Below are 26,202 nucleotides of genomic sequence, written 5' to 3'. Positions count from 1 at the left end.
TACTGGCATATTGTATATTTTGAGGATAATTATCATTTTCAAATTGAATTGGCAGTTTTTTTATACTCCTGGCTTTTTTCAGTAGGTTAGGATACCAAAAATTTAATTCATTCAGACTTATTCAGAACTACTCATTACTCTTTCATATGGAAAGTACTACTAGGAGTTTAAGTTGGAAGGATTTAAAAAACTTTTGAAAACTTTTCTAAGTCAAATGTATAGTTTTTGAAATAAATATTTTTAGTATAATATTCTCATTAGAAAAATAGTACAGGACCTCTCAAATATATTTTAGTCTCTTGCAAAAATTAATCGCAATTCAAAGTTTTTGATTCCTGCTGTGTTCAAGGATGAAAAAGAAAGCATTTGCAGACATGGTTATTATAGACTAGTGGGAAAGATACTCGTCACACAGAGATAATGAGGCAGAATGAAACAACAGTATAGTTACTTTGTTTTAAATACTGTAGGTAGAGAATTGTAGAAGACAAGTATGTAGAAACATGAATGTTTAAGTTCCATATTTAAGAACAATCTGTGGTTTGAACCTTACCTAATGAAATGCCATCCCTAAGTTAATCTGTTATTATATAATATAATGTAACACTATTATTATGTTTTCCTGTTATAGAAAATTGCTTTATGGAGTAAATGAAATTACTGTGAAAGTGCCTTCTGTTTTTAAGCTTCTAATTAAGGAGGTAAGACAACATTTGTGATCAGTAGGGTTGTCAATTTGGAAAGAGCTATGATTTTTAAGTAATATAATATTCTTGGTTTTCTCTTAGTTTCCCCCTCACTCTTTTTTTTTTTTTTTTTAAACTTGAAATGTAAAAGTAGTTGGTAGAGAAATAATTTGGGGGCATAAATTACCTTTTTATTAGTTACCTTAATTTTTGTTTTGCTTTGTTTGCCTTTGCAGTTTTTTTTTTACTCTCAGTATGTTGCACATGTAAATCTTATCTTATAGATGTATGCAGCTGTCTTATGTTTATTTTTCATGTGATGTTTTGTAGCGCATTTTTGGGAACTAGGCATTGTGCCATAAGTTTAGAATACAAAACATGACCTGATGATTGACATTGACGAACTTGTACTTTATCCTGGGAGGGAAACGGGTCAATAGTTATTGCAGTGAGAGCTCAGTTCTAGGTGCCATTGAAGAGCTGTGAATAAAGTTACATGTGTAAAGGAAGGACATACAGGATTTTGCCTGGCAGAGTTAGGCTCTCAAGTCTTCCTTTCGATTTATGGCTAAAGATCAAGAGTTAGGTGAATACCTTCAGTAGATGTTACAGATTGTTTTCCCTCAGTTCCTGAGAGTGGCCATATAATGTTGTTGTACAACATAGCAGATTGTAGTGATTAGGAATTAGAAAGTCTGGTTTGTAATATAATCCCATCAGTAACTAGCTTTGATCATCAGAAAACCTTTCTGCTGCTCCTTTATAAAATTGGCCGAAGTCCTTTAAAATTATCTTGTTTAATTTTGAAGTAAAATGGGACTATATATGTGAAAGTGCTTTGAAAATCGTACAAGCATCAATTTTAAGACATTTGGGGGAAGTTATTAATAAAATTGATAGGATACTGTTAAATTTGGCTAAACAAAGTCCATTGCCAGGATTCCCTTATCTCTTTTTTCTCATTTAGGTTTTAATCCTTATTTCCTTAGAGAATGCAAAGCAGTGTAACTTACTATCTCATATTTGTCTTCCTGGAGACTCCAGTGAACCTTTGACTTATAGGAAAATTGGTATTTGGAGTTCATAATAAGTAAACATTTGTTCAATTTAATTAAGAATTTTATATCCTTTAGTAGCCCGGTAATTATTGGAAGCAAATGTACTTCATTGCTGAAGCAGAATGAAGAACAGCTAAATACACACATTTTAACTATTTCTAGCTTAGTCTTTATTGGGTTTGGTATGTATCTAAATGGATACAAATAATTTAAATTAAGCTTATTTAGCCAAGTCCTAGTAGGTTAGTGGTAAAAAAAGTACTTTGCTAACATCTTGCCCTACTCTTTTAGTAGTACATTTTGCCCTAGGGCACTACAGAGCTTATCCTCTAAATATCTTGTTGTTTATTTCTTAAAAGGTGGAACATCTGTATGGTTATAAGTTTGACTTAAAAATCTTGTTTTTTAGGTTCTCAACCCATTTTACATTTTCCAGCTGTTCAGTGTTATACTGTGGAGCACTGATGAATACTATTATTATGCTCTAGCCATTGTGATTATGTCTGTAGTGTCAATTGTAAGCTCTCTGTATTCCATTAGAAAGGTAAGTCCAATTTATTATGGCTTTCACAACTGTGTATTTTGTAGTAACATGTAAAGTGTGTAGAACAGTACTTGGTACAAAGTAATACTCAGTATAGTTATTCTTTTAATTACATGAGTATGTACTTCTTCCCTCTCTTTCTTTCTTCCTTTTTTTTTTTTTTTTAAAGATTTTATTTATTTATTTGACAGAGATCACAAGTAGGCAGAGAGAGACGGAGAAGCAGGCTCTCTGCTCAGCAGAGAACCCAATGCGGGACTCGATCCCAGGACCCCGGGATCACGACCCGAGCCGAAGGCAGAGGCTTTAACCCACTGAGCCACCCAGGCGCCCCTCCCCTCTCTTTCTGAGGTGGGGGGAGGCAGATGCTTTTTAGAGTTAAACTACCACTTGACTGCTTAGAGGCCATAGGGATCTATAGGTACTTACCACAGACTGGAATACTGGAGGGCTTATTCTGTTGTTTGCAGGACTGTCTCATTAAAGTGCATCTTTTTTTGTCTTGAGCTCATCATTCAAAAATCTTTGAATCTTTTAGTTTTGACATTTTTAATGGCAGAGTAATATGTATTTGCCATATTAACTTACCTTATTTTATGGCACCCTTCTTAATATATCTTGAAGAGTGGGTTTATATTAGCTAGTTTTTACATTTTTTTTTTCCTATTTCAGCAATATATTATGTTGCACGACATGGTGGCAGCTCACAGTACTGTGAGAGTTTCAGTTTGCAGAGTGAATGAAGGTAAGTACTTAAGGTAACTCTTGGAAAAATAAACCAAATAGGATACCCATTAAGCACTAATAACTAAAGCAAGACTAATATACATACACATTCTTTTTTTTTTTTTGTAAGATTTTATTTATTTGAGAGAGAGCGTGTGTGTGTGTGTGCCTGCATGTGTGCATGCACGAGTGCAGGGAGGGGCTGAAGAAAAGGGAAAGAGATTTGCTGAGTGGGCAGCTCCACGTGGGGCTGGATCCCAGGATCCTGAGATAACGACTTGAGCCAAAGTCAGACACTTAACTGTCTGAGCCACCCAGCACCCCTGAGCCCCTATACATTCATTTTTTTAAGAAGTAAAAAAAAGTGTTTGGATTTGTATTGCTCTCTGAGGGTGTATCAGATTCATTCCTGTAAAATGGCATTTTTCTTTTTCTTACTGTATGACAGGTACTGAGATGTAATCACTGAGATGCAGTGATTACAAGATGGACACTGCTTGTTGTCATTGAATGTCAGTCTAGTTGAAAAGGCATAGTAACAAAGTGTGACAGATGCCATGATTAGAGGTTGGGGAATTTAGATACTAGAGCTCGCTTACTGTAGGTGTCAGAGATGGCTTCTTGGAGAAAGTATCTTTAAGTGCTTGAATTAGTCGGATAAGAGGTAGGTGAGGGTGCTGGTGAGAGAGGGAGAGAAGAGGGTTTTAAGTGCCCAGTCTTCTGGAAATGAGAGGGAGCTTGGTCACTGTAATAACTGAAAGAAATTCAGTGTGCCAGGTGCAGCAGCTAGATGATGGACAGCCATCTAAGGCATGTTAAGGAATTTGAGCTCATTTCAAAGGGCAGTGGAAGCCAGTGAAGGGTTTTTAAGCAGAGGAGTGATTTGATGTTTTGCTTTTTGCAAAAATCATTCTGTCTGTTGTGTTCAGATGGGTTTAGGGGAGAGTAATGTTGAAGGCATGAAATGGATCAAGGTGAAGGTTGTGGAGATGGAGAAAAATGAGGTGGGGCTGAAAGATACTTAAATGTGGGCATTGAACTGGATTTAATAATTCATTGGATGTGAGGTGATAGAGCAGTGTCAGGCTTGATAGACGGACATTAGTGTCATTTAATTAAATAAGGAACACTGGAGGAGAAGCAGTGTTGTAGGAAAGGATAATGTTTTGGACACATTAGTTAGTCTGGTGTGATATTGAAGAAGTGTTAAAGGACATAAAGGAGAGACAACATAGCAGCATGGGCTTTGGAAGCACTGGCCATTTTGATTGATTGAGAATACCAAATCAGTCTCCATTCTCTTGGCTCGGTACACTACGTCCAAGCACAAACATGGTTTGGCCTGGCAGGTGCTTCCTCCCTGTGCTTCCTGGTCACTTGCTGCTCTTTTAGTTGGGAGTATCTCTCTTCTCTGTTGGTGCTTGCTCATCTTCTTACTGCTCTGCTGCTGCTGAAGGCACTGGGGATGCCAGCACTTTGCAATCAACTCATGTTTTCCTTACCCCTCTGTAAAGGCTAATGAGTCATTTGTTTCCGTATACCTGAGAGGTGTAGACTTTTACAAGTGGCATTAAAGTTTTGAAAGAGTCATGTTTATTTAAAAATGAAAAGTATGATGCCTAATATGTGCTTTTACTATCATTAGAATTCTTCAGAAGTTGTTTCCTCATAGTTTAGTTGAAGGGAAGGAAAGGCAAAGAGTTTTTGCCCAAAGACTAACATCACAAATAATAGTTTTCTCTTTACATACAAACTAGCAGAACTCTTTCCTCAGGATAGTATTAAGCCTAAGAGAAGGAAAGAATGAGAGAAAGAGTCTAAATGTAAGACAGTCTTAAAGAAAAACCTCCTTTTACTTGGGAAGCTCTTCTTAAAGAGTGTTTGGCTAAATTGAATATAATACAGATTTCCAAGGAAATGAACTAGATAAAATAATGTAGTGTTATAAATTTATTTAAAATAGACCTAATATATTAGGACTATTTAGGAATATTGAGAAGGTATTGGAATGTTATGAGTTATAAGTAGTGGCAGTGAGAAAAAGGTGTAAAAAAATTGCTGTTAAAAAAGAAAATACATGGGGCACCTGGGTTAAAGCCTCTGCCTTCGGCTCAGGTCATGATCCCAGGGTCCTGGGATCGAGCCCCGAATCGGGCTCTCTGCTCAGCAGGGAGCCTGCTTCCCCCTCTCTCTCCGTCTGCCTCTCTGCCTACTTGTGATCTCTGTCTGTCAAATAAATAAATTAAAAAAAAAAATACACTGGGGCACCTGAGTGGCTCAGTTGGTTAAGCATCTGCCTTTGGCTCAGATCACGATCTTGGAGTTCTGAGATCGTGCCCTATGTTGGGCTCCCTACTCAATAAGGAGCCTGCTTCTCCCTTTCCCTGTCCCCTTCCCCCCACCACTCATGCTCTCTCTCTCTCAAATAAATAAAATTTTTAAAAAATACACTAAAATTGTCAATGCTTTCTGTTGTTTCCAAGGAGTTTTAGAAACCTAAGCTTATTTACCTGTTGGGATCTAATGCTTGGGCTCTGTTTTCTAAGATGGCTGTTGTACTGAGTATTGCCGTCCAGCTGCCTGTTTGGTCAGAGGGGACTTGGCATCACCTGGGTGCAGTTGGCATCCTGTCAGGGGACAAACTGTCTGACATAGTTAAACACCATGCTTTGTTACCCTAAGGCATAATAATCTTGTCTTATTTTCGTGTATTGAGATTGTCCTATTTAACTTCATTATATTTTTAACTTAGCATTGAGGTCAGTGGAGCTTCAGGCAGATCTTTTATTTACTCTGTTTTTATTTCAAGTTAAAGAATATTCACATTTCTCTTTTTCTTTCTTTAAATCCAGAAATAGAAGAGATCTTCTCTACAGACCTTGTGCCAGGAGATGTTATGGTCATTCCATTGAATGGGACAGTCATGCCTTGTGATGCAGTTCTTATTAATGGTACTTGCATTGTAAATGAAAGCATGTTAACAGGTAAACTAAATGAGTAAAAATCAGATCAGTTGTTTATAGTGATATGAAGATTTAAGTAGTTACTGGTTAAACTATTTAAAAACTATTTTGTATCTATAACTGAAATTGTATTATTTACATTTACTCATAAATGTGATGGATAATGAAGATTTTTTTTTATTTTGAAGAGCAAATTCTGCGTTATTCTCAGTTGTGGTACTAAATCATTATGCTGGTGTTCTCTACATTTTTGGGCATACTTCTTTTGATATGAGGAAATACTTTATAGTAAGGGAAGAGGAATTAGAAATATGTCCTTTGCCTGCAGAGAGTGTTAGCATATTTACTTCCCTATTTGATGTGTAGAAAGTGGGAATAAAGATTTTATGTTTTCCTTAAACTGTGGGAAAGTAGACTTTGAAATGACTTCTGTTTGGAAATTCATAATCTGAAGGTAGAATTTGATACCTTTTTATGTTTTCTTTATTTTTTGTCAGAGTCAATCTGGAAAGAAGTGATTGCTATGTTTTAAAATTGTTAAGAGTTTTCTCTTAAAACACAGTCAACAAATACCCCGCATACTTGTCACCTTTGAAACAAGAAATGTGAATGCTACAGAGAATTAAAATTTTAATGTTGAAAAGAATTTGGCAATTTGTTTTTGAGAGGACTACCATACTATGTATTTTCTCTACTCCCTTTCCTAGATGCCTTTTCTCTTCTGTGTGTGTGTGTGTGTGTGTGTGTGTGTAATGGGGGTAGGAGTAGGTCTTCACATCTTGGTGTGCTTGAGGCTGTAGCATGCTTCTCAGTTCAGTTTTTGGGGATCAGTGAACAGATGCTGGGGCCGTGGCAGCTGCCTGGTCTTTTTATCTGAAACTTGACAAAATCATTTCCAGATTATTACTTTAACTCACAGCTCACTTTCAGGAATTATTGTGAGAGATAAGACTTGATATTTTTGGTTAAGGAAATTGGTAGACAGAAAGCTAATTGAGTAAGTTTTGTTATCCTCATATGAGAACTCCCAGTAACTATTGAAATAGTATAATAACATTTAGGTTATTTTACAATTCAAGATTTGTGAATTTGATATTGATTTCTGTGCTTTATGATTTTTTTTTTTTAAAGGAGAGAGTGTTCCAGTGACAAAGACTAATTTGCCAAATCCTTCAGTGGACATAAAAGGAATGGGAGATGAATTCTATAGTCCAGAAATACATAAACGACACACTTTGTTTTGTGGGACTACTGTAATTCAAACTCGTTTCTACACTGGAGAACTTGTCAAAGCTGTAGTAGTTAGAACAGGTAGAAAACATGACATCTCTTCTTGCATGGTTTAATGTGTTTGATGCCTACTGAATGTTTAAAAAGAGATTCTGTTTTGGGAGATAATTCTCATTTTCTTATAAAAATACAGTAATTTTCTTCTTTAAATTTTTTTTTAAAGGATTTAGTACTTCCAAAGGTCAGCTTGTTCGTTCTATATTATATCCCAAACCAACCGATTTTAAACTCTACAGAGATGCCTACTTGTTTCTACTGTGTCTTGTGGCAGTGGCTGGTATTGGATTTATCTACACTATCATCAATAGCATTTTAAATGAGGTATGTAAATGGTGAACTTTAAATAGAGTTTGATTCTTAATGATTGCATGTGGCTGCTGAGGGTTTGAAATGTGGCTAATGAGAATAAAGAACTATACTTTTGATTTAATTTAAATTAACCAAATGAAACTAGTAGCTGTTCCTTTAGAATTTGCAGATATTGAACATTTTCGTCATAGCAGAAAGTTCTTTGGGACAGCTGTGGTTTAGGTAGTCTTTTTCTTGTTCTCTTATGACTTTAGAGAGGAAGGGTGATCACATACTCACCAAAGGTTTATTTTTTCTCTCTCTTTTTTTACCTTCTGGGATATACAGCATTAAAGTTATTTGCGATTACTTAATTGAAGGTACTTTTAAGAGACCTTGTCAAATTTCCCTTTCCATTCCCTTTAGAGACAGGCATAATACGATGCTGTTATTAAGAGTCATTGTCTGATAGATGTGTATTGAACTTTGAAGTGTGTAGTGTGTGATGCATATAGAGCTCTTAAAATGAGAACCCTTAAAGATAGCTTTCATTCCACAGTCCATTGACAATTCACTGAGCTTCCTATTTTACAGCCTCTAAAGGGAAGAGGAATTGTAAATGGTTGATGAATGTAACTCTATACATCTTTATATGTAAAATTGAAAATGGTTTATAGATTCTTCACATTAGATTAGTAAATATTTGATATGGGGGGAGGTCCTGACATTGATTTTTGTGTTAATTGTAGGTAGAAATTGGGGTAATAATTATCGAGTCTCTGGATATCATTACCATTACTGTGCCACCTGCGCTTCCTGCTGCAATGACAGCTGGTATTGTGTATGCCCAAAGAAGACTGAAAAAAATTGGTATTTTCTGTATCAGTCCCCAAAGGATAAATATCTGTGGACAGCTGAATCTTGTTTGCTTTGACAAGGTTGGTTCAGTTTCGTAATCATTCTCAAAGGTTGCTTTCATGGCTTTTAAATACTTAGATTAGGGTTTTCTGTATATATTCTCTATCAACCAATTTACACTGATTGTTTAATGTTCTTCTAATAGTCCTCTTTTTCAACTTTCTTGGCACATGAATGATTTTTGTATATTTCTTTTCACTGCTTTTTTTTTTTCTTTTTCGATTTTAAATACTTTGGATATTGCTTATTTGCCCAAACCTGCAATTGTCTAATCATTCATATCCAGAATTATGCCATATAGTAGTAGTCAAAATTACATGATCTTTTATGTTTTTAACAGAGTAAGCTCCATACAGATATATTTACTGGAATCTTATTGGTGTTATGTATATATGTTTAGTTAAAGTTTGCTCTGTGATTTTATTGAATGTTTCAAAATTATGAAGATCACTGATCTTATGTGAAAGTGACAAATTACGTACCTGTGTGAAATATTCCTTGCCTCTTATAAAGAATTTTTCTTCCTCTGCTGAAATTAGTTTTCTTAAAAGTTTTATTTTGAGAATTAAATATTAACCAAGAAACCTCCCATCAAGCTCTTCTTGGTAACTGATATGATAGGTATATGATTTTGTGCATGTTCACCGTTGAAGGAAAAAAACATGAGACATTTTGTTTTTTTAAAAAAGTCAAATCCTGGAGCACCTGGTTGGCTCAGTTGGCCGAGCGTGCGACTCTTTGATCTCTGGGTTTGAGTTCGAGCCCCATGTTGGGCATACAGATTATTTAAAAAAAAAAAAAAAAAAATCTTATCCCATGACTGCATTTCATATTTATCTGTTTGAAAAATTTCACTTATGCGTTTTTGGAAAACATTACTATTAAAATTTTTAAATGGTTAACAGAAGTGGAGAAGATAAAAGTATAAAAAGCCTTCATTTATCCATTGCCCAGCTTTAATGGTTAATCAGCATTTTGTCAGTCTACTTCATCTGTCCCCACATTTTGAAGGTGGTACCATCAGACATTGTTTCACCCAGTATACTTTTAAGTTTTATCTCTAGAAGATGTTGCCCCCCCCAAAATTATTGCAATACCATTATCTTACTCCACTTAACAAAATTAATAATTCTTGGTTTATCTAATATTCAGTTCTCATTCAGATTTCCTTTTCTTTCACAAAAAGTGCCTCAAATTTTACAATTTGTCTTTTCTATCAGAATCCAAATAATGATTGCACTGATTGTAATTAATCTGTAACAGTTGCTTTTCTTGCCCCTTGACCTAAATCATCTTATTAAAGAAACCAGGTCATTCACATCCTGGATTTAGCCAGTTGCTTCCTCTTGGTGTCACTTAACTTGTTCCTCTTCCCTTTTTGGCTCCCTCTGTCCTAATGTCTCCTTCCTGTGTAGGCCTTTATTGAATGATAGGTTGATTGGTACGTTGTTCTGTTGTTTTTGTAATACAAGCACATAAACATATGGTTCAACACCTGTGCTCCCCAACCTGTCCAGAGGAACAGTACTGTAAGGAATGTTCTGCACCTTTTCCCTAACTTTAGTTATTTCTTGGAAGTTAATCTTTATAATATACAGAGATCTTACTAGTTTCCTTTGTTGACAGCTGTATTCTATTCTACTATGTATATGTAGCGTAACTTTTTGTGGTTTCTGTTCTTGGAGGAATTACTCATAATTTGTACATATGTGCTTTTTTTTCTTTTTAAAGACTGGAACTCTTACTGAAGATGGTTTAGATCTTTGGGGGATTCAACGAGTGGAAAATACACGGTAAATATCAGCTAGATTTGATCATTTATTAGTTACTTCTTAATAAGTATCTTAAATATGAAATATTCAAACAAAGTAATATGACATCTGTGTACCCAGTACCAAGATTAAACAGTTAAGGGCGCCTGGGTGGCTCAGTGGGTTAAGCCTCTGCCTTCGGCTCAGGGAATGGTGTCAGGGTCCTGGGATCAAGTCCTGCATCAGGCTCTCTGCTCAGCATGGAGCCTGCTTCCTATCCGCGCGCCACCTTCCCCTCCCCCTGATCAGATAACATTGATAGATCTCTCTCTGTCAAATAAATAAAATCTTAAATCTTAAAAAAGAAAAAAAGATTAAAAGTTAACATTTTGTCATATTGGCTTCAGATCTCTTTCAAAAAGATATAAAATATTGTAGATATTGCAAAAGTCTTAATCTATTCCTGCAATCATTCTGAAGTTGTGTTCTCTTACTATCTTTGCATGTTTTTATATTTTCTCTACATTCACATCTGTCTCTAAACAAGACCTGTTAATAAACATACATGACTGATATACTGTACATCTTTTCACTTTCTTTGCCTCTTTAACATTGTTTTCAAGATTTGTCCAGGTTGGTATGTATAGATATAATTTATTAATCTTAACTATTGTTTAATATTCCATGATAGGAATGAACCATAGTATCTATTCTACGATGGGGCAGTTTCATTGTTTTCTCCCTTTCCCCTTTCACAGCTAGTGCTGCAATTGCAGTTCTTCTGTACAAATCCTGGTGAGCATGTGGTTGAGTTTCAGTAAACTAGCTTCATAAAGATGTGGGTGCTGGGTGATAGGGCACCTGCATGGCTTCCCGATTAGTAGAGACTGCCTAGTTACTCCCTAAGTGATGCTGCTCACACTCTCTCCCTCCGGACATGTAAGATCCTATTGCTCTGGTCCTTGGCGAACTTGGTATTGTCAGACTTCTCATTATTGCCACAAGGATAGATCCAAAATGGTCTTTCATTGTGGCTCCTTGCAGTTTCCTCAGTACTTAATAAGCCAATCTTATTTTCACCTTTTTGGAAGGATGGTCTTTTAGCATTCTTCTGTGTATTGTCAGTTTGTATCTTGGCACAATTTTTCTGTTGTGTTCCTAGTCTTATATCTTATTTATTAGAAGTCCTTTGTATTTTTGGGTGGTAATCTTTTTCAGTACTATGCATTGCAAAAATATTCCAACAGTCTGTCTGGTCTTTTTACTTCTGTTTTTGTTGTCTTTTGATGGCTTAGTTGTTTTATGTCATTTTTCCCCCTCAGAAGTCTGTGGGATTTAGGTTTGTAGTTGAAGAGAATATTGTTTGGTTCATGTAATTTCAGAGTTATTATATCTTCTTGATTAGTAGTGTGTCACATTGTGACATTGTGACCTTATTTCTCCCTAATGCATTCTGCCTTAATTCCATTTCATCTTAAATTTCTACAGTTACACATCCCGGCCTTCTTTGGTCTAATGTTTGCCCAGTGTGTCGTCTTTTCCATCGCTTTGCTTTTTAACCTTCCTGTGCTGTCGTGTTCCCATTTGTAATTTCAGATATATTGGGACTTATTTCTGTAATTCCTCACCCCAGTTCACACACACATTTTCTCAAATTTCTCTTTCATATTTGCGTACATTTTCTCAGAATTTATACATTTTAATCTTTTACTGCTTGTCCTTAAATTATTAATGGTCGTCTTTAGTGTCTTAAGTTCATGGGTGTCTTTATTGGTTTCTCTACCCCCCAGGAAACCCACGGACTGTAGAGTACTTTTTTGATTATTCCCCTCCCTTATTTCTATGTATTTGTTGCACAGTATTTTATGATTAGGACTTGGGTTTTATACCCTGCATGCTGAGATTTCCCTCAGTTCGGGACTGTCTTTGCCAACCACTGCTGCTTCGGTCCCACTCCCCTGGACCGCATTGTCCTCTTCTGCAGCTGCATTTATTGGTGATGCTTCCGTTTTCACTTCTGAAGGATGGCGTAGCTGCATAGCTTTCCAGGGTGCCAGCGGTTCTTCGAGCGCTTTGATGGTGTGATTCCGTGTCCCCCGACTCCTTTTCTTACCCTTGTTGTAAGAATACTTCTTCACCCTTGGTTTTTGCAGCCTCTTTGTGTTTGTGTAGGACTCATGTGCTTCATGAGTCCAAAGATTCATGCTTTTCTTAAATCCTGGAAAAACTGCAGCTTTTTTCCCTATTCTATTATGACCTTCCCCCCATTCTTTGTTTTCTCCGTCTGGGAATCCTAACCATAGGTTAAATAAGAGACTGCACTTGGTTCTTTGTAAATCTGATTTTCCTCCTTTCCCCCCACCATGGGGTTCTTTTTCTGTCTTTAATTTAAAAGTGCCCCCCCCCCTTTCTGCATTCTTTCAGATTGCCATTCTATTATCTCAAAGTTATGGGATTCTAATTCTGTCTTTGTTGTGTCTGTTGAGCCATGGGAATGTTTCCCGGTGCATTTTTTAATTATGGACTTGGGCTTAGAAGAATTTTTCTGGGCGATTTCTTTGTGGCTGTGTTGTGGGAGCTCCTCTTTAGAGAATATTGACTGTGCTTGGCCGAGAGTGGTATCAGTGGTGCCAGCTGAGCTTTAATGTTGCTTTCATAACCTGAGGCTTTCTGGACCTGCAGTAGCTGTGTTCAAACCCAGTTCTCCTCCTGAACTGTGTAGTGGTTCAGAGTTGAGGCCCTAAAGCCAGACCTCCTGTGTTTGAATCCTTGCTCTGCCACTTAACATACTTTGTAACCTTGGAAACTTACTTCACCTTCTGTTTCAGTTTCTCCATCTGTAAGATGGGGACAATAAAACCTATTCCTCTGGTGTGAGGAGAACATGAATCAGATATGTTTTATTTTTCTATTTTTATTTTTATTTTTATTTTTTTTAAAGATTTTATTTATTTGACAGCGAGACCACAAGCAGGCAGAGAGGCAGGCAGAGAGAGAGGAGGAAGCAGGCTCCCCGCCGAGCAGAGAGCCCGATGTGGGGCTCGATCCCAGGACTCTGAGATCATGACCCGAGCCGAAGGCAGCGGCTTAACCCACTGAGCCACCCAGGTGCCCCCAGATATGTTTTAAAAAGTTAGTAGAACGGTGTCTAGCACATAGTAAATATTATACAGATACTAACTATTTTCTTGAACTTTGCGGGGGGGGGAGGGAAGAAATTAAGCTTATTCTTAGTTATGCCTTTGGTTGTGTAGTCCAAGATGCTCCATTTTTTTAGTTAGTATATCCTTTTTCCAAGGATGCGTTTCAGGAGCACTGACTATTTTTGGTGAAAAAGATCCTCTCAGTTTGAACTCCCCACTTTGTACCTGGCCAGGACTTTGTCTTCTGTTTCTGTGTAGGTATTAAAGCCCAGGGCCTTAGGGTACTGAGCTGGCTCCCTTCCCTTCCTCCTCCCTTGCAGAACTCCGGTTCATACTCCTCTGTTTTCCTTTCCTTCCATTTTTGGCACTTGAAAATTTCCTTTTCTTGATTACGAGCTTGGTTTCCCATTGAAAAGATCATGTTACACATTCATTTTGTGTTTTTGCAGAAGAGATTTTATGTATTCTGATCTATCATATGCCGTAGGCAGGAATTTTAATTATTTGGTATCTGGTATTTTCTCTCTTGGTTTGTCTGGCATTATTATTTAGAATCTTTGGTAATATGGTATTTTAGTTAAGTATAATTTACATGGAAGAAAATGTTTTTGAATGTCAAAAACTATCATGAAAATACATGCAGAAATGCAAAATTTTATTTGCATATTTTAATTTTATAAAACAGTATGTTTAGAATATTTATTGTCTTGGGACTTATGAATCTAATTCAGTACATTTTCTGTTTAGTTTCCTTTTGCCAGAAGAAAATGTTTGCAATGAAATATTGGTAAAGTCTCAGTTTGTTGCTTGTATGGCTACTTGTCATTCACTCACAAAGATTGAAGGAGTGCTTTCTGGTGATCCACTTGATTTGAAAATGTTTGAAGCCATTGGATGGGTAAGTTCAATATTTTAAAGCACAAGTAACTTTAAGAAAAATAATAGTAAAAACTACCTTGCCGAAGGAGATTGTTTCTGTTAGTTGTTTTGATGGTACCATTAAAGGAACTAGGTAATTTCCAAAGATACATCCTTACAAAAAGATTCATAATTCTGTAAAAAAAAAAAAGAAAAGTGTCTGTTATAGGTAAATTAACTCACTTAAACACCTTTTACAGAGGACGACCTGCTCAGGTGCCTGCTTTATGTTTATAGCAGAAGTCAGCTCTCACCAACTTGGGGTAGTAGGCTCTAGTCGGTAAGATGATCTTCAGCAGCAACAGTTGTTGACCACAGGTGGAAAGTATGGCCAGCCAGGTGTCTTCAGTGTTTTTTTGTTGCCATTTTCTATGTTCAGTGTTTAGAGACACACACACACACACACACACACACACACACACACACACACACGTTTATTTGTTTATAGTTTTCTGTTTGTTGTTGGTGATCATTTTAATTTGAGTGCTTGCTGTGTTTTCTGGTTATCACTTCACAGCATTGAGTTCTTTTACAGATGCAATAATGAGCTTGGTTTTGAAGTTCCCTTCTGACTTCTGAATTATTTTCTCTGCGTCAGTTTTCTTTTCCCCCTCCCTATACTTGGTTTTTTCCTTCATGCTTTTGGTTTTCATTATACATCTAGATGGTACTTCCATGTTTAAGAATGAAGGTTTGATTTGATAATTCTGGGTAGTTAGGATTTTATTCTTGCCTGTAGTGTGTTAGCCTGTTTTCTTGAGATGTGTCTCCCCTGAGGGGGAAGACTGACCAAGGGGAGTCCTGAGGGTGAGGGCTCCAGTGGGCGTGCCTTAGTCCAGAGGTGCAGAGTTACTTTACTAGCCTTTTTTTTTTTTTTTAATTTTATTTATTTGAGAGACACAGTGAGAGAGTATGAGAGGGGAGGACAGAGGGAGAGGCAGACTCCCCATGGAGCTGGGAGCCTGAAGTGGGACTCGATCCCAGGACTCCAGGATCATGACCTGAGCCGAAGGCAGTCGCTCAACCAACTGAGCCACCCAGGCGCCCCTTTACTAGCCTTTTAGGTTGCTCTCCTCACCTGCTCCCACAATGCTTGCCCTGGCGGAGCTGTGTTCTGGAGTGCTGATGCTCCCATTAGCAGGCCTTCTTCCTCCCAGGTAGGTAGTTCGTATCTCTAGGTGGTGACCCTGGTTTTCTTTTTTTTTGGCTTAGCTCCACTCTGGCTGTTCGGAAATGTACCTTTCCTGTATGTCCACTTGTATTTATTCTGGGCTACTACTGTTTCTTTCATTGGTATATCCATCAGTATGTTTCAGCTTGCCTTTTATATTTATATTTGAAATCCTTTTCCTTTTTTTTTTTTTTTAACTTCGTGTTTACTTCTGTAGGTTTATTTATTTGGTTATTTATTTATTGGTATTTTGGTTAATGTCTTGACAGGGAGGGAGATGAATGGCTGGCCATCTTCTGATAGCCCAAAATAAATGCTTACCAAATTTAATTCCCAAAAGGCTTACAGAGAAAAATTTAAGAGTAAGGCAGAATAAGACTGATCAACTTTGATGTTCTCTAAAACTTCTCTCCAGCTGAACAGATTTTCAGTAGATTTAGTGTTCTGTTTGTAGGTCTTAAAAAACAACTGGTTTTATAATTAAGTTTGTACAATAGTATGTTTTGTTTACTCTGAGATGCCTTGATGTTTGAGCTTACCACAAAGTATCAATGGAATGTTTTCACATAACCAGATACTGCTGTTATGTGATGTGGTCGATGCCATATAAGATATATTTCAATTTCAGAGATGTTAAAACATGTCTTGGTATCCAGTTGGTTAATTAGACACAGTTCCCTTCCCAGTCATTTTCCCATTGATTGATTCCTTCATTTTTAAGTCAAATTAGTTTATTGTTTCTTGTATATGTGTATTTAATACACGTTTTGTTGGAATTATTTCACCAAAAATAAGTGTTTTTAAATTAATTTTTAGGCAGTTAGGGTAGTAGTATCTTAACCAGAGATGTTCAGTCTGAAACACTAAACTTCAGTCTTTGTGCCTCAATATGTGCTTGATCCAGTGTTTCTGCTAACCATATATGAGTTCCATATACTTTTATTTTTTTTAATTTAAATCCAATTTAGTTGACATATAGTATATTCTTAGTTTCAGGGGTAGAATTTAGTGATTCATCAGTTGCATATAATACTCACTGCTGACTTATTTCCATCCATGTCATTGCAAATAGCAAGGTTTCATTCTTTTTGATGGCTGAGTAATATTCTTTGTGTGTGTGTGTGTGTACCACATGTACCACATTTTCTTGATACATTCATCTGTCGATGGGCAGCTGGGCTCTTTCCATATTTTGGTTATTGTAGACATTGCTGCTATAAACATTGGGGTGCATTGGGTGAAACATTGATTCACTGTTGTTTTATCCTTTGAATAATTACCTAGTAGTGCAGTTGCTAGGTTGTAGGGTAGCTGTATTTTTAATTTTTTGAGGAACCTCCATACTGTTTTCCAGAGTGGCTGCACCAGCTTGCATTCCCACCAGCAGTGTAGGAGGGCTCCCCTTCCTCCACATCCTTGCTAACATCTGTTTCCAGAGTTGTTACTTTTAGGCATTCTGACTGGTGTGAGGTGGCATCTCATTGTGGTTTTGATTTGTATTTCCCTGATGCCCAGTGATGTCAAGCATTTTTTCATGTGTCTGTTAGCTGTTTGTATGTCTTGGGAGAAATGTCTGTTCATTTCTTCTGCCCATTTTCTTGATTGGATTTTTGGTTTTTTTTAGGTGAGTTGTGTGAGTTCTTTATAGATTTTAGGTACTAGCCCTTTATCTGATAAGACCTTTGTGAATATCTTCTCCCATTCCATAGGCTGCCTTTTAGTTTTGTTGCTTGTTTCCTTTGCTGTGCAAAAGGTTTTTATCTTGATGAAGTCCCAATAGCTCATTTTTGCTTGCCTCTGGAGACATGTCTAGCAAGAAGTTGCTGCGACCGAGATCAGAGAGGTTGTCGCCTGTGTTCTCTAGGATTTTGATGGATTCCTGTCACATTTAGGTCTTTATCCATTTTGAATTTATTTTTGTGTATGGTGTAAAAAAGTGGTCCAGTTTCATTTTTCTGCACGTGGCTGTCCAATTTTCCCAATGCCATTTGTTGAAGAGACCGTCTTTTTTCCACTGGATTTTCTCTCCTGCTTTGTTGAGGATTAGTTGACCATAGAGCTGAGTTTCTCTATTCTGTTTCTCTATTCTGTTCCATTGATTTGTGTGTCTCTTTTTGTGCCAGAACCATACTGGGGTGTTTTCTGATTCCATACAAATTCTAGGGTTGTTTGTTCCAGTTCTGTGAAAAATGCTCTTAACGGTTTTTGGTGCAGTTGTTTGTTGAGTGGAATCAGCTACTTGATTTCTCTTTCTGTATAGAAATGCACCAGACTTCTGTGCATTGATTTTATATCTTGCCACTTTGCATTCTGCATACTGAATTCATGTATCAGTTCTAGCTGTTCTTTGCTGGAGTCGTGAGTTTCCTACATAGAGTATCATGTTGTTTGTGAAGAGTGGAAGTTTGACTTCCTCTTTACTGATTTTGGATGCCTTTTCTTTCTTTTTGTTGTCTGATGGCTGAGGCTAGGACTGTCAGTACTCTGTTGAATAACAGTGGTGAGAGTGGACATCCCTGTCATGTTCCTGACCTTAGGGGAAATGCTCTCAGTTTTTCCCTGTTGAGGGCGATATTTGGGTCTTTCATATATGGCTTTTATGATGTTGAGGTATGTCCATTTATCCCTGCATTGTGGAGGGTTTTATCGAGAAAGGATGCTGTACTTTGTCAAGTGCTTTTTCTTCAGCTATTAAGAGGATCATATGGTTCTGATCTTTTCTTTGATGTGGTGTATCACGTTGATTAATTTGTAGATGTTGAACCATCCCTGCCCAGGAATAAATCCCACTTGATTGTGACAAATAATCCTTCTTTTTTTTTTTTTTTTAAAGATTTTATTTATTTATTTGAGAGAGAGAATGAGAGAGAGAGAAAACACGAGAAGTAGAGGGTCAGAGGGAGAAGCAGACTCCCTGCTGAGCAGGGAGCCTGATGCAGGATTCGATCCCGGTACTCTAGGATCATGACCCAAGCTGAAGGCAGTTGCTTAACCAGCTGAGCCACCCAGGCACCTGTGAATAATCCTTTTAATGTATGGTTGGATCCTGTTGGCTAGGATCTTGGTAAGGATTTTTGTATCCTTGTTCATTAGCGATTTTGGTCCATAATTCTCCTTTTTTGATGGGGTCTTTTTCTGGTTTTGGGGTCAAGGTAATGCTGGCTTCATAGAATGAGTTTGGGTTTTCCTTCCATTTCTGTTTTTTGAAACAGTTTCAGAAGAGTAGGTATTAATTCTTCTTTAAATGTTTGGTAGAATTCCCCTAGGAAGCCATCTGGCCCAGGAGTCCTTTTGGTTGGGAGATTGTTGATTAATGATCCGATTTCCTTGCTGGTTATGGTTCTGTTCAGGTTTTCTCTTTCTCCCTGTTTCAGTTTTGATAGTTTCTATGTTTCTAGGAATTTATCCATTTCTTCCACATTGCCTAATTTGTTGGCATATAATTGCTCATAATAGTCTCTTGTAATTATTTGTATTTCTTTGGTGGTGGTTGTGCTCTCTTTCATTCATGATTTTTTAAAGTAATTAATTAATTATTTTTGTTTATTTTTAAAAGGTTTTATTTATTTATTTGACAGAGATTACAAGTAGGCAGAGAGAGAGGGGGAAGCAGGCTCCCCGCTGAGCAGAGAGCCCGATGTGGGACTCGATCCCAGGACCCCGAGATCATGACCCGAGCCGAAGGCAGAGGCTAAACCATTGAGCCACCCAGGTGCCCCCATGATTTTATTTATTTGGGTCCTTTCTCTTTTCTTTTTGACACATTTGGCCAAGGGCTTATCAATCTTGTTAATCCTTTTAAAGAACCAGCTTCTAGTTTTGTTGATCTGTTGTTTTATTGATTTCTGGTCTAATCTTTATTATTTCTCTTCTGCTACGTTTAACTGGGTTTATTTGCTGTTCTTTTTCTAGCTCTTTTAGGTGTGAGGTTAGTTTGTGTATCTGAGACCTTTCTTATTTCTTGAGGAAGGCCTGTATTGCTGTCTACTTCCCTTGTAAGCCCACCTTTGCTGCATCCCAAAGGCTTTGAATTGTGTTTTCATTTTCCTTTGCTTCCATGTATTTTTTTAATTCTTTAATTTCCTGGTTGACCCATTCATTCTTTAGTAGGATATTCTTTAACCTCCATGTATTTGTGGTCCTTCCAGATGTTTTCTTGTGGTTGACTTCAAGTTTCACAACATTGTGGTCTGAAAATACACATAGTATGATCTCACTCTTTTTGTACCAGTTGAGTCCAGATTTGTGACCCAGTATGTGATCTATTTTCGAGAACGTTCCATGTGCACTCGAAAAGAATGTGCATTCTTCTGCTTTAGGATAAGTGCTCTGTATATATCTTTCAAGTCCATCAAGTCCAGTGTATCATTCAAAGCCCTTGTTTCCTTCTTGATCTTCTGCTTAGTTGATCTGTCCATTGCTGTGAGTGGGGTGTTAAAGTCCCCTACTATTATTGTATTATTATCAGTTGATTTATTTTATTTTGTTATTGATTTATATATTTGGTTGCTTCCAAGTTAGAGGCATACATGTGTGGAGTTGTTAGATCTTATTGGATAGACTCCTTTATTATGGTATAGTGTCCTTCATCTTTTACTATAGTCTTTGGTTTAAAATCTAGCTTGTCTAATATAAGGATGGCTACTCCAGCTTTCTTTTGATGTCCATTGGCATGATAAATGCTCACTTTGAACCTGGAGGTGTCTTTGGGTCTAAAATGAGTCTCTTATAAGCAGCTTATCAACAGGTCTTGTTTTTTTAATCCATTCTGATACCCTGTGTCTTGATTAGAGCATTTAGTCCATTTACATTCAGAATAGTTATTGAAAGATACAAATTTATATGTATCAAAAATGGATCTAAAAGCAGTCTGCATTGGTTATCAGATATGGCTGGCCCTATAGTTTTCCATGACAACATTTGACCACTGAAATCCCAGGCCACCATAGGGAATGACTGCATTGGGCCAAGAACTTTTGCCATATCCATCACACTCATCTGACCTTTTTCTCAACAGATTACCACTTTTATCATTTGGAACTCTAAGAAACAGAACATTCTCTAATAGAGAAAAGTAATTGAAGGATTTGAGTAAATTTTAACATGCTGAATTTTATAAATATATGGTATTTGGAGAAATTTGTCACTGGGGGAAAGCAATTAATGCTGACTTTTGGTTGAATAAAAGTTTTCTTTTTCTGGAAAAAAAAAAGATACTAATTTAGTGCTTTTGTATTACGTGTTAAAACTCTGTTCCTGTAGATTGTGTCTGTTCCTTTTTAGTCTTTATTACTATTGGTCTCTCTGCCTGAAGCATCCCCTTTAATATTTCTTGCAGGGCTGGTTTAGGTACATGAATTCCTTTAGTTTTTGTTTGTCTTAGAAATTCTTTATCTTTCCTTCTATTCTGAATTCTTTATCTTTCCTTCTATTCTGAATGAAAACTTCCTGGATAAAGTATTCTTGGCTGCATATTTTAACCATTCAGCTCATTGACTATATCATACCAGTTCATTCTGGTCTGACAGGTCTCTGTGGACAGGTCTGCTGCCAGCTTTATGTGTCCTCTTGTCTTGAGCTGCTTTCAGGATTTTCTCTTTATGGCTTTGTAATTTGCAAGTTTCACTATAATAATCTGTTGTGGTGTTGACCAGTTTTCGTTGATTTTGAGGGGAGTTCTCTGTGCCTGTTGGACTTGAATGCCTGTTTCCTTCCCCAGATTAGGGAAGTTCTCAACTATAATTTGTTGAAGTAAACCTTCTATCCCTTTCTCTTGCTCTTCTTCTGGGACCCCCTATAATACGGATATTATTTTGCTTTATGGAATCACTGAGTTCCGTAAGTCTACCTTAGTGATCTAATAGTCTTTCCCTCAGCTCTTCAGCTTCATTATTTTCCATAATTTTATCCTCTGTATCACAGCTTTGTTCATCCTCATTTTTATGACCTCCACTTGGGACTGCATCTTGATTATAGCATTTTTAATCTTGGCCTGACTGGATTTTAATTCTTTCATCTGTATAGTAAGGGATTCTCTCATGTCTTCATTGCTTTTTTCAAGCCCAGCTAGTATCTTTATAATTGTTGTTTTAAATTCTAGTTCAAACATCTTAGTTATGTCCATATTGATTAAATCCCTGTCTATGAGTATTACCTCTTTTTCTTTATTTTGGGGGAAATTTCTTCATCCTGTCATTTTGTCAAGAAAAGAAAAATAGAAAAAGGGAAAAAAACCCCAATAGCAACAACAAGAAGGGACGGCTGGGTGACTCAGTCAGTGAAGCAGCTGCCTTCAACTCAGATCATGATCTTAGGCTCCTGGGATTTAGCCCGGCTGGTTCTCTGCTCTGCGGGGAGTCTGCTTCTCCCTTTCTCTGCCCCTACCCCTGCTCGTACTCGCTCAAATAAATAAGATCTTAAAAAAAAAAAGTAACAAAAACTTCAGGAAGTATTTCTGGTGTATGCTGTGTGCACTCTGCTGTTGTGTTTTGGCTTCTCTATCCAGCTGGTCTGTCCTCTACAGAGTCCTTCTGTGCTTGTAGTGGGGAGTGTTTGGATCTTTGACTTGGTGTGCTTTGATTTGTCTGTTAATTTGGAAAGAAAGAAAGAAAAAAGCCTGATCCAAGACAAGAGAAAAGGAACAAAAACGCAGACAGACAAAAAACTATAAACGCCTGATGCCAAAGAATGAGAAAGAACGAAGGAAAAAAGAGTGAGGAAAGAAGAAAAGAAGAAAAAATATATAAGCCTGTTCTAAAAAATAAGAGTAGCAAACAAACCAACAAATGAACAAAAAATTATAAGTCTGATACCCCCCAAAAAAGATAAAGAGAAGAGAGGAAGAAAAAATATAAAGTAAAAGATAAAAAATAAGAAATGGAAAAATTAAAAACAAATTAAAAATTAAGGAAGAAAAGAAGAAGCAAGTCTGGTCTTCTTTCCACCAGAAGCTGACGTTTTGGAGCACTCTTTAATCAGTAGATTTGGTACATGTGGAGGCCTATGTTGGTTTTCTGAGGGAGAGGCCTGCTGTGCTGGTTTACAGGCTGACTTGCCCTTATAAAGATGCCCCTGCCAGGTCAGGGGGCAGGGTTTAGTGTAGGGGACTGCAGCCTCCAGGGAGGCATTGTGTTTCTCTCAGAAGTTGCACAGAGCTGGTGTGGGGCAGGGATGGTGGTGGAAGAGGAAGGATGTGACATCATTCTACCCTCTTGTCCCTGGGGAAGGAACTCCTGGCCACCGTTCTGCAGGAGGCCCTCTCAAAAAAGCCCATAATCTCTTGTGTCCCAGGCCTTTGTCATTTCCCTGTTCTTCACCTGTCTGGTTCCTGGGCTGTCAGTACCCTTGGTGCCACGGATCTTCTGTATTTTTATCTCCGGCCTGTGGCTGGGATTCAAAACTCCCAAATTTCAAGGGGCCTGGCAAGCTGCATACCCACTCCAGTCCCTATCCCGGAGGAGAACCTTGTGGTGCACCAGTACCATGCTGTCTGGGAAGAACAGTCATACAGCTCACACACACAGGCTAGAGTTCATGTGACTCACAGTGGAAAGCCAGGTCAGTCCCCAACTCTGTCTCAGAAAAGCAGTTGCACAGAGGCTGAATCGATTGTGGTAGACCATGAAAAGCAAAGCGAGGTTATCTGCACTCGCTGGTTTAGGTCTGTTGTGGCTCACAGTGGAAGCTGCTGGGAGGTTATCTGCCCTCTGCACACACCTCTGTCCCTGCCGAGCTCAGTGGCTCACAGCTGACCTTTTGTCCTTGGAGAGGCAAAATACGCTCTTCCAAATGTATGATGGGAAAGGAGCACCGAAGGGGTCTCCTGGTCTTGGCTTACAGTGTGCTCCTCACCTGCTGGAGTCTCTCCCGCTCTCTCCCTCTTTCTTACTTTGCTGCTTGAAATGGTTCCTGCTCCTTCGGGGCTCCTTGGCTTTCCTCCCCTCCTAGTTCATGGCTCCAAACCCTGCATCTGCCACATTCTCTCCAGCTGTGCAGATTGTTTTCTTATTCCTACTTGCTCAGAATGGTTGGCTGTTGATCTGGCTGTGTTTGAGGGACAAGGCGAGCTCAGCGTCCCCCTATGATGCTATTTTAAATCCTCCCCTGTGCTCTGTATACTTTTGCATCCTTTCCTGGTAGCAGAAGATAATCCCTGGATGATAGACTGAACATTTTTGGTACTGCAGGAATCTTCTGGGGTTTTTTGTTTGTTTGTTTGTTTTTTGTTGTTTGTTTTTTTTGCAAAGAATCTAATTGAGCAGGTTGTAAGAGCAAAATGAGAAGTTTTTCTCTGTTCTCTGGTTCTTTATCTCACTTCTAACCTCTGCTTCTCATCTTCCATGTGTTGTCAGAACTTTAACTGATTTTGCTTATATTTTACTCTACTCACCTTAGTGATCTAGTAGTGTTTGTTTATTCCTTGGGCACTGCCTTTTCTTTTTTTTTAATTACTGAAGGTAACCATAATGTTTTTTAGTGTTTTGTTTTGTTTTTAAAGTAGAACCAGTGGGGGTGCCTGAGTGGCTCAATGGGTTAAGCCTCTGCCTTCAGCTCAGGTCATGATCTCAGGGTCCTGGGATCAAGTCCCGTGTTGGGCTCTCTTCTCAGCAGAGAGCCTGCTTCCCCCTCTCTCTCTGCCTGCCTCTCTGGCTACTTGTGATCGCCCTCTCTCTGTCATGTAAACAAAAAAAATAAAATCTTTAAAGTAGAACCAGTGAATTGAATTTTATGAAGTAATGTGTTGGATATTTTCCTTTCAGATTCTGGAAGAAGCAACTGAAGAGGAAACAGCACTTCATAATCGAATTATGCCCACTGTGGTTCGTCCAGCGAAACAGCTGCTTCCTGAATCCACACCTGCAGGAAACCAAGAAATGGTGTGAAATCACGTTAAGTTGGATAATAAACTGTTGATGCTCATGTTTAATCCTCATTTTGAAATGTTGCTAGAAGATGAAATCACATGCCCTTTATTTAACTTATGCAGATAAGAGTATTTTAACTGCATTTATCCAAAGCTACACACCTGATGTGTTTCAAGCACTATTTGTGTAAAACATTAAGATTTAATTCTCTTTACCATTTTTTCCTTCCTGTTTATTGAGCAACTTAGTGTCTTGTGATTTAGATACATGGTGATTTGTCTTTTTAGAAGGTTCCGGAGTCCTGGGATCGAGTCCTGCATCGGGCTCCCAACTCCATGGGGAGTCTGCTTCTCCTTCTGACCTTCTCTGCTCTTATGCTCTCTCTCTCTCAAATAAATAAATAAAATCTTTTAAAAAAAGAGAGAAGAAAAAAAAATAAATTGCAACTGTATTCTTAGGATTCAGTAAAAGATATGTGAAAGGCTTTATTTTTAGGTGAATTTTAAATTATGTTCCCCCTTAGTTTCTTTTAGTACTTAATATTTTAGGATAGCAAAATTATTTGAAAATACTGAAGGATGTATTTTTATTAAATGAGAGGTAGTAGAGAAGCAGTCTTGAAAACTGAGTTTGAAATAATCAAAGGTCCTTGCTATTTTTTAAGTAATGTTTTGTGGATGTATCAAGTTTTCGTTTTTTTAAAACTTGAGTATGTTAATGAACCTAAATGGTATTTTCTTTTTTCTTTTCGCTTTATTTTTAGGAGCTGTTTGAACTTCCAGTAAGTAAAGAATGTTTACTTGTTACTTAAGTATACTTGCTTTAATTCTGAAAAAATAGTAAATGCTTTATGCATCTTTTTGAAATTACACAGGCTATTTATGAGATAGGAATTGTTCGCCAGTTCCCGTTTTCTTCTGCTTTGCAACGTATGAGTGTGGTTGCAAGGGTGCTGGGGGATAAGAAGATGGATGCCTACATGAAAGGAGCACCTGAGGTCATTGCCAGTCTTTGTAAACCTGAAACAGGTAAGGAAGCAACGAGGCTTTGAGTGAAATTCTGGTATTTGGGTGAGCTTGTATTTGCAGTTTTAACAATAACATTTATTTTTTTCTTTTTAAAAGTTCCTGTTGATTTTGAAAAAGTTTTAGAGGATTACACTAAACAGGGTTTCCGTGTGATTGCTCTTGCGCACAGAAAATTAGAGTCAAAACTCACATGGCATAAAGTACAGAATATCAGCAGGTAAGGTTGATGAATGGTTTTTCTACAGTTTATCCAATAATGTTCGTTTATATGAGTGATATATGGCAATTTGTATGTTGTATTTATTAAATATTTGTCGAATGTATGCAGCTGCACCTAATGTAGTGTTTTGTTTTAGGTGATTGAGATACAAGTACAGCTCTTTAGAACTCTTACCAGTTTGTTTGTTAAATATTTATCTAGTGCCTGCTATGTGTCAGGCATGTTTTAGGAATGCAGTTTTAAAATGTAAGCATAATTCTCTTGTATTTTGTTCTTCCCAAAGAATCTACTTGGTTTTGCCCAGTGGTTGGAACCAAGTATTATTTTGGTCAGAGTTTCATGAGTCACAATAACCAATTATACCAGTACTCTTTCCCAACGGTTGAGTGACATTGCCATCATCACATTTACTTTTCTCTAGTCTTACTCTCTCCAATTTGTGTTCCACAGTGCCTCCAGAGCTTTTTAACATTCAGTTCTAATACCAGTCTCCTACCTGGAATTCTAGTAAATGGCCTCCCATCATCTTCTAGAAGAGTTCACCATCAGGAATATGCATCAGGAAAGAAACAAAACATGTAACACTTAATTTGAAAAAGGGAAAGTGATAGAAGCAGATAAAAAATCAGAAAAA

The 26,202-nt window shown here is 37.5% G+C and overlaps 1 protein-coding gene across 6 annotated transcripts in view; it reads left to right on the top strand.

The window, feature by feature from the left end:
- ATP13A3 (ATPase 13A3) overlaps positions 1-26,202 on the top strand; it is an 88,375-nt gene that overhangs the window by 30,786 nt on the left and 31,387 nt on the right. For all 6 annotated transcript variants that reach the window (XM_047733328.1, XM_047733354.1, XM_047733362.1 and 3 more), the window contains 13 exons: positions 632-701; positions 2,154-2,288; positions 2,961-3,033; positions 5,867-5,998; positions 7,109-7,288; positions 7,431-7,588; positions 8,305-8,493; positions 10,205-10,266; positions 14,115-14,265; positions 24,216-24,332; positions 25,084-25,101; positions 25,195-25,348; positions 25,445-25,565. In XM_047733328.1, the coding sequence (XP_047589284.1) occupies positions 632-701; positions 2,154-2,288; positions 2,961-3,033; positions 5,867-5,998; positions 7,109-7,288; positions 7,431-7,588; positions 8,305-8,493; positions 10,205-10,266; positions 14,115-14,265; positions 24,216-24,332; positions 25,084-25,101; positions 25,195-25,348; positions 25,445-25,565 (1,560 nt within the window). The remainder of the gene's footprint in view (positions 1-631; positions 702-2,153; positions 2,289-2,960; positions 3,034-5,866; positions 5,999-7,108; positions 7,289-7,430; positions 7,589-8,304; positions 8,494-10,204; positions 10,267-14,114; positions 14,266-24,215; positions 24,333-25,083; positions 25,102-25,194; positions 25,349-25,444; positions 25,566-26,202) is intronic.

Source organism: Lutra lutra, chromosome 1 (genome assembly GCF_902655055.1).
Source record: "Lutra lutra chromosome 1, mLutLut1.2, whole genome shotgun sequence".
NCBI classification, from domain to species: domain Eukaryota; kingdom Metazoa; phylum Chordata; class Mammalia; order Carnivora; family Mustelidae; genus Lutra; species Lutra lutra.
This window is presented reverse-complemented; position numbering and strand designations above follow the sequence as displayed.